At 35.7% G+C, this 8,615-nt stretch overlaps 1 protein-coding gene across 4 annotated transcripts; it reads left to right on the forward strand.

Annotated features, from left to right (window-relative positions):
• Positions 1-639: 639 nt before the first annotated feature.
• LOC132605963 (uncharacterized) lies at positions 640-8,241 on the forward strand. Of its 4 annotated transcripts, XM_060319250.1 has the most exons (9): positions 659-722; positions 822-920; positions 3,181-3,675; positions 4,180-4,345; positions 5,128-5,416; positions 6,099-6,171; positions 6,248-6,338; positions 6,714-6,793; positions 7,343-8,120. In XM_060319250.1, the coding sequence occupies exons 2-9, from the start codon at positions 825-827 to the stop codon at positions 7,574-7,576; spliced, it is 1,524 nt and encodes a 507-aa protein (XP_060175233.1). In that variant the 5' UTR covers positions 659-722; positions 822-824; the 3' UTR covers positions 7,577-8,120. The 4 variants fall into 4 exon arrangements, with proteins under 4 accessions (XP_060175235.1, XP_060175234.1, XP_060175233.1 ...); XM_060319251.1 differs by having other exon boundaries at positions 641-920; positions 5,131-5,416; positions 7,343-8,241; XM_060319253.1 differs by lacking the exons at positions 659-722; positions 822-920 and adding an exon at positions 1,498-1,716.
• Positions 8,242-8,615: the final 374 nt, after the last annotated feature.

Here is an 8,615-nt window from a genome sequence, read left to right on the forward strand (position 1 = left end):
TTTGTATTAAAAAAAAAAAAGATTACCAAAAAGTAGAATAAGAAAATTCAGCAGAGAAACCTCTTAACAGACAAATGTAATCATGGAGAGTTTATTTATGTTAACTATTCAGTAAGAGATTTTTATTTTACTTTAACTGTATTGGCTTGGGGAACATGGGCTAGACTTTTCTCTTGGAATGGTCCTAAATTATGAAGAAGTTAAAAAATAGATAAAGTTTAATTAACATATATAAATATTAACACATATAAATATATATAATATTTTAAATATGTACATATTTATCGGTTCGGTTCAGTTTAGTTCAGTTTTTTTTATGAGTAACACCAAACCAAACCAAATGTTATCGGTTTTTAAAAATTTAAAACCAAACCAAACCAAACCGAGCCGGTTTTCGATTTATTAAATCGGTTTGACTTGATTTATCGGTTCGGATCGGTTTTTTGGTCTCGTTTGAACACCCCTAGTGATGAGTGAAGAGAGAGTGCACTTTGAGGAGTGAATGAGACCCGTGTCAGGCAGGGCACAGACATATGCAGTGGTAGGCCAGTCGTATGAGTCTCTTTACTCTTGACTTTTCCATTGATGTGAAATTAAATAACTAGCCTATATTTATTGCAAGTACCAACTAACTAACATTCCATTATAATAGTAAATAAATAAAGCACCGTTACTTTTTTTTTTTAGCCTTCATCCGCTAACCTCAAACTTTCTAATACTGAGTTACTACTACTAGACTTAGAAATATTACAAGTACCATCTTGTTCCTATCAACTGTACTGTTTTTCAGTTCTCTGAATTGTTTTTTTTTTTAATCTTAGATCATGAGCTCTCAAGACAAGGATAAGTCCATGGCTGAGGTGTATGATCAATATGTGAGAAGTAATGCTTGTGAAAGAGTTGCTATTCAAATTCCTCAGGTGAAACACCAAAGTTTTGATGCTTTCTGTTCTTTGTCTTCATTTCTTTTCTTGTTTTTTCTTTCTTTCTTTCTTGTTCTTGTTTTGGGTGGAAATTCAGCCTACATGGTCCAAATGGGATTCCATTGAATTCCCATATCAGGAAAATTAATAGGGTAAGAACATGTTTTTTTTTTCTTTTTTTTTTTGGATTTATATGAATTGTTGAATCAAGGTGCCTTTGTTGAAGTGAAAATGAGAAGGGAATTTGTGTTGTTCTTGTTTCTCATGGGTGCTTGTGTCTTTACTGAGATAGTGACTACTAAGAGCTGCAAAAGTGTTGGGTGATATTTTTCGAGTTTGATTTGCACTAGTTAGTGGACTTGTAACTAGTAAAGTTGTTGCCATGTGACTAAGAGGTCACGAGTTCGAGCCGTAGAAATAACCTCATGCAGAAATGCAAGGTAAGACTGCGTACAAAAGACTCTTGTGGTCCGACCCTTCCCTGGACCCCACGCATAGCGGGAGCTTAGTGCACAGGGCTGCCCTTGGATCTGTAACTCAGTATTTCACTGGGGAAGTAAAGCTTTGTTTGTTTACTTGTCTCTACTCCTTCCCCCACCAGCCCCCTCTGTATCTGATTTACCTTTTTTAACTCTTTTGGTAAGGAGGAAAATGTTTTCCTCCATACCAAGCACACCCTTAGTCCATTATTCTTAATTTTATCACTAACTCGACTGTAGAAACTTTTGGCTGAATTTTTTTCCTTAGATTAAGTGTTAGCTGTATAGCGGAGCCATGTTTTCTACGTAAAAGGGTAGGTGGGCGGAGAGTGGTAGAGCTCTTTTAGTTACACCAGTCATTCAAATATTAGATGGATTTAGCTTATATCCATCGACACTGTAATGAAATGTTTACATAACCAGTGCAATTTAAGCTTTTATGGATGGTTATTTGTTTTATTTTTCAGGCTACTTGTAATTAATTACCTCTTAAGTGACCTGATACAGTAAAAAATGTTTTACATTGTCAATCTATAGAGGCTGTTGTTATTCTGTTCTTGTGTCATAAATAAAAAACCAACTATTGAGATCCTTAATGTTAATTTATCAACGAAACATTGCTACATAGTACTCTTTCAATCTCTTGCACCTATGTTGCTCAAACTCTCCAAAAATGATGTTGCGCCCGTGTTGGATCCTTAAAAAATGCACTACTTTTGGATGATCAGACGTGCATGTCGACATTTTTGAAGAGCCGAGCAACATAGTCTTGGACTGATGTTAGGAAGCTTCCGTAAACTGGAGCAAAATGTGGGAAAAGCTCCTCTCCCAAAGCCTTGATAGAAGCTAAACCTCTCACTTTTCTATTGGAATGCATTTCGTGCCTTTGAGTTCTGGAGTTTTTCTTTCTGTCTCATGTTAAGATAATGCTAGGGAGATTAAATCTCTGGTCGCATCCAAGCCGTAGCATCTTTTTTCTGTCGAGTTGCTTTATGGACTTCTCTTGTACACTGTAAATCCGCTCGTTTACCGAGGCAAATTTAGTATATAACTAGTAGTGTGCATACACCTACTCCCTCGGAGTCAGATTATAGATTTGTATGAGAAAATTAAGTTTTTTTTTAAATTTTTTTTATGAAATATGTAAAGATAATATGGTGCACCCAATCTTTTTATTTTTGAATCTGCCTCTGGTTCTTGTGAGACATCTTGCTCCTCGGTTCTTTAGACAAACAATGCCACTCCAAATGAAATGCTACTTCAGACTAATATAAGTTTGTTCAGGCATATTCCAGCTGTTTCTTTCCCATATGTGATCAATTGACGCATGTTCATCCGCAGAAATTAATCTCTGTTAACTCCCAATAATATAGATTCTTGCATTATTCAAAATCTTTTAAACAAATAGATGTCTTTGCATTTGAAGACTTCTTTCTATTATATTTTCGTCCAGCTTGCACATATTCTTTAAGGCTGTTTGACTTGTTATGACTTTTTAATTGTCACCTTGAGATGTTGACGAAGGTCTTGATGAGCAGTGCTTCAGGTTTCATAGAATCAGCGACAACTTGTTTTCTTATTCACCAAACTCCAAAAAAAAAAAAAAAAAAAAAAAAAAAAATGAAATTAGCTATGAACTTCGTCGCTAGTCCATCGCTAAATTGCTCGCAGCTAACAAAATTTTCTGTTAGTCCGTCGCTAAATTCCTCTTTTTTTTTTTTTTTTTTTTAGTAGTGAGGCCAGTTTACTGAAAGAAATATCCGGTTCTTCCTTTTCAGGGTCAAAGTTCCTCGGGGATTACTGAGGAAACTACACATGAAAAACAATGGAGGAGACCAAATCTATTTGTGGAGATACCTTCCAAATCATCGGATGCCTCTAATCAAGAGTCTGTGCATGTTAAAATGCTTTCAACACCAACGCCTACACCAAAAAGGGTGAATTTCATTTTGACGCCTAGTCCTTCTAATTCGAGAGCAAACACGTTTCCTAGTCCCTCCTCATGCAGAGGCAGATCATCCATCAAGAATCTTTTGCCTAGACTGAGCTTCAAATTGCGTAATACAAATCCAGATACAGAAAGGGCAACATTAACAGATTCCGATACTTCGGCAATGGTGCCACAAGAGAAGGTGTCCATATCAAGGTCATGGTCATTCACTAAATTGTTTACACCACGCGTGAAAAGGACATCATCTTTACCCGTTACACCAATTGATCATTCAAATCCAGAGTCTGCTAGTGGAAGTATCAGCAGAGCTTTGACATTTGGTGTAAGTGCTCTGTTACAAAGTTGTTTTTTTTCATACATTTTGAGTTATTAGTAACTTTTATGATCTAATGCTGGAAGTTGGTCGTAGAATGAATACGAGTAAAGACTGCTGCAAAAACACCAAGTATTTAGTTTCATTTGATGACCTGTATTGAAATATTATAGTTTTTTTTTTTTTTTTTTTTTTAAAATATACCTTATGGAGCTTCTTATAACAAATCTCTACCCAAGACCAGACACATTGAATTTCATAACCTTAGCAAGAATCACTGAATGTTTCATAACTTGCATATATGGTGACTTTCTAGGAGACGCTCTTGTTGTTTCCTTAGTTTATTAAAAAGTTTAAGGGATCCATCGAGATGCTGTTTCATCCTAAATATTGTCAATATGAGGTATATGCGGAGACTAGGGAAGAGTTTTTACATGTTGAAGGCCTAAAGTTATTGTTTTGCACTCAACAATTTTGTGTAATCATTTGAAATTTGATCTGTTTTTGTTGCAGACAAAAGAAACACAACTACGCATTTCTCGATCACTTTCTCTACCGGTCATTAACAAAGAACGAAGCACTAGGAGAGTTGAATCATTCTTTCGAGTCATTCCTTCAACCCCTCAAGGAAAGGATGGGAACTCCGCATTTCCAACTACACCTCCAGCCAAAGTATCTGGTAAATAATTGTTTATATGATCTAAGTTCTTAGTTAATTTATAAGCAAATCATATGCTCTAGAAGGTCACTGTACTTGCACACTTTCCGATAGAAAGATGTGAAGAGCCTGTTGGAGAAAATGATAACAATGGTCCCTTATGTTTGTTAGTAGGTTCAAAATAGTCCCTTAAGTTCATTTGAGCAGTTTTGGTCCTTTAAGTTTGACAAAAGTGAACACTTTTAGTCTCTGTCTAATATTTACCAAACTCTGATTGTTATATTTAATTGAAACTATGAAAATGGAAATATTCAATGGGAAAATCACATTTGGAAGTACAATCTTCGCAGTTTATATTATCTTTGGTTTATTTCTAGAGTTTGGTGCAACTTTTTGAGTTGCAATTTCTGTTATTTTGGTCTATTTTTGTGTCTGAAGCAGTTTTTTTTTATGTTGCAGCTATGGGATTTTGACGGAAATATTTGGTATTTTTGGTTAAATCTTCTTTTTCACAGTTCCGATTAAATTTAATAATCTAAGTTTGGTAAATATCTGATAGAAATCAAAAGTGCTCACTTTTGGCAAACTTGAAGGACCAAAATTGCTCAAGTAATACTTAAGTGACTACTTTGAACCTAACACCAAAAATAAGGGACCATCTTTGTCATTTTCTCGGGCTTCTTCCGGTGTCATTGTTTGAAAAGAATCCTTTAGGAAGTTACATATGGTGCATCTTTGAGCACAACGTGTACTACTGTAGATGCATGCTTCCATCGCTATCTAATCTATGTGTTATTTCTCAGAAGATGATGAGGCAAATGGTGAAGATATACCTGAAGAGGAAGCTGTTTGTCGAATTTGCCTGGTTGAATTGTGTGAAGGTGGGGAGACACTCAAGATGGAATGCAGCTGCAAAGGTGAACTTGCTTTGGCTCACCAAGAATGTGCTTATAAATGGTTCAGTGTAAAAGGTAACAGAACATGTGACATTTGCAAGCAAGAAGTTCGAAACCTGCCTGTCACACTTCGGCGCATTCAAAGTGCGAATGTCGGATCCAATAGTTTGCAGCACTTTGAAATAAATGGATACAGGTGAGTGTTACTTGTTCTTTTCTTCATGAGCTAAGATGACTGAGTATCCTGCTTAACAAGTATCCCTCCATCTCCAAATTAGCGAGCAGTGTTGTTCCCTTTTCAAATGGTTGTTCTGTGATTCTGTCTATCTCACAATTCTTTTCTCCTATATTTGGAATGTTTTGTGATATCGTGTCTCTTCTAGAAAATGAATCCAGCTTTAGTATGTTGTTCTCGTAGTTCTTGGTCTATTATTAGGTGCTCCACCTTATTTCTCATTGAGGCCGAGTGCTGAGATTACGCTTTGACTTTCCGATAGTAGATTCATGATTTTAAACAAAGTACTTATGAGGATGATCGAAATAACCAAGAAACTATTTCGACGGAAAGTACCACACTCTATTTTAATGATGATTTACAATAAGCTACATCTACTAATGTCTCACAACATGAAGCAACATGGAAATATTGAACTAAAAGATTACGCTTTATTAATACTGCTGTTGTTCAACTCCAACAAGGAAGAGTAGTTTGGTTACATTTTCTAGTTCCTCTCTACTTCCCAACTTTGTCTTTTGAAAGGAAGTAGTTAAATCTGAAAATATGGAACATTAAGGTGTTAGTATTCAAGAGCTAAGACAATTTAATCAAAGATACTTGTTTAGTACTCAACTGATTCAGCTTCTCAAATTTTGCACAGGGTATCACAGGAACTACCTATTCTTGTCATCGTCAGCATGCTAGCCTACTTTTGCTTTCTTGAGCAACTTCTGGTAATTTCGGAACGTCTACATAAAAGAAACGGCCCGTCATTGATTTCGTATTGATTTACTACTGTCCCGTCTGCAGGTCGGAACAATGGGTACAGGTGCAATAGCTATATCAGTTCCCTTTTCTTGTGTACTAGGTTTGCTTTCGTCTTTGGCATCTTCGACCATGGGTATGTTATCTTCTGCTCAGTTTGAAAATTTTAAAAACTTTGATCAACCGAATGTTGTATATATATAGCTTCAAAGAAAGTATTAAGTACTAATCAGTACCCCCTTAGCTCCTTGTTGATACTACACTTTAATAAAATCTTGCCTTATAAGAAAATATAGTCGAAAAAGGAATTATGTAAGATTTGAAGATGTTTTAATTTGTTTTCTAAGACTTGGATATAGTTTAAAAACTAATCTGAGACGTCAATCCAAAGTCCCAAAATATGATCTTCACTTGGCTATTTTATGACAAATGCTTGTAAAAATTCTCATGCTCATGTGTGTTTCCTTTTATATTCTAACAAAAATCTTTTGTCTTTTTTCCTTTTTGGTAGTGAATAGAAGGTTTGTTTGGGTTTATGCATCCATTCAGTTCGTCCTCGTGGTATTCTTTGCTCATATGTTCTACTCCCTGGTAAGATAATTCTAAGTCCTAAATGTGAAGATCTGAATGAATTAGGGACATTATGCTGGATCTATTGGGTTAAAACAATCCAAAGATACTTTTAACATGATGTGATATTGTCCGCTTTGGGCCAAACCTACACGGTTTTCTCCAGAAGGCCTCACATCATTAAGAGTATCGAACAACTTACAAGTACTACTTTTTCTTTTCTACTTTCCATATGGGAACTTATAAGTACTACTTTTTCTTTTCTACTTTCCATACATATGGGAACTTATAAGTACTACTTTTTCTTTCCCACTTTCCATATGGGACTTTGTTCACACACACCTAACAAGATCTAAACTTAACTTGACATGTTCAACCTTTAAGTTCTTATCATTGAATTCATTGCACTTTTGAAATCACAGGTTCAGAATTTAATACTTATAGAAACTTTAGTAATTTTCCACATATATATTTATGTTTCATGTTAGATATACTAGGTTCAATTGAACCCATTGAATAAGGTTGTATCCGCCTTGGGTTGGACCTCTATAATGTTACTATACATTTCAGGTTCATGTACAAGCTCTTCTTTCAGTTCTTCTCTCAACATTTGCTGGCTTGGGGGTTGCAATGTGTGGATGTTCCATACTTGTCGAGTTCTTCAGATGGAAAAGGCGGCGACAAGTCTTGTTAGTCCAACAGCAACAGAATTCCCAGCCGAATCAAACAGAAACATCATCCCACATAAGTCATCAAGATTATCAACCGGATATAGAAAATCCGGAGACATTTAGTGGGAGCTAGATAGTCAATAAGGCATTAAGAAACACACTTGTTGTGGGGGAATGGCTTGTTGTGTATATCTTCACGTATGCTACTCATCCTCCACAGAGAAGAAGAAAAGTTTATTGTACTACGAAAGCTTGGAAAGAAATTCTTTTCCATAAAAAAGAAAAAGAAAAGATGTAAAAAGCAGAAATGTTTTAGTACACAGTTGGTGTGGGGAATGGCTTGTTATGTATATCTAAATATTACTTATTCTAAGCATGAAAGATAGGCCTACACACTCAATGGCATACCACTTTCATCCAGAGTGTAAAGGAAGAAAGTGACACCTTGTTTTGTGGGGGGTTAATGGAAACATTATGGGATTGAAGATTGGGTCATTTGTTTCTTTGGCCTTCCATTTTGCTAGTGCAATGTTGACTTTAACTCTGCACAGGACATGTTCCCAACTTGGGTTGACAAAGTTATTGGCTATTGCAACGAGGCTGCAGCCTGTGACTTTTGTAAGAATTTGTACAAGTGGTGTTCACCTATTACTATCACAAATCAGTTTGCATATGAATTTAGATGTAGAGCTATAGAGATCCTAGGTTTTAGTTGTCTAACTCGATGTTTTTCTTTACTTTCTATTTTCGTCTATTGTATGTCTGCATATTTTTGTGTACAATATGTGAGTTTGTCCAGGGCCGGATGCAGCATGCTAGCATTAGATTCATTTGAACCCAACAATTTTAGTATGGTGTATAATTTATGTGCAAAAATTTATTAAAATTGCAATAAATTAGAAATTAGTGTAAAATGACACCCGTTGCAGAAGGATCTCCGCCTCTAGTTGCAACAAGGTTTCCTTTCATATGCAGGATAGGAAATATGTGTTAATATTGCCGCACGCTAAAACCACGTGACCAGCACCCGATAGTCTACTCACATCGAGCGAACTATCTCATATGATTAATCCAACCATATGCATTAAATCACACCCAAAATCATGCAGTGAAACATAATATCTAAATCAACTGTCATTTCATATGTAAATTAAAGGCGAAATATATTGAGG

Source organism: Lycium barbarum, chromosome 8 (genome assembly GCF_019175385.1).
Source record: "Lycium barbarum isolate Lr01 chromosome 8, ASM1917538v2, whole genome shotgun sequence".
Taxonomy (NCBI): domain Eukaryota; kingdom Viridiplantae; phylum Streptophyta; class Magnoliopsida; order Solanales; family Solanaceae; genus Lycium; species Lycium barbarum.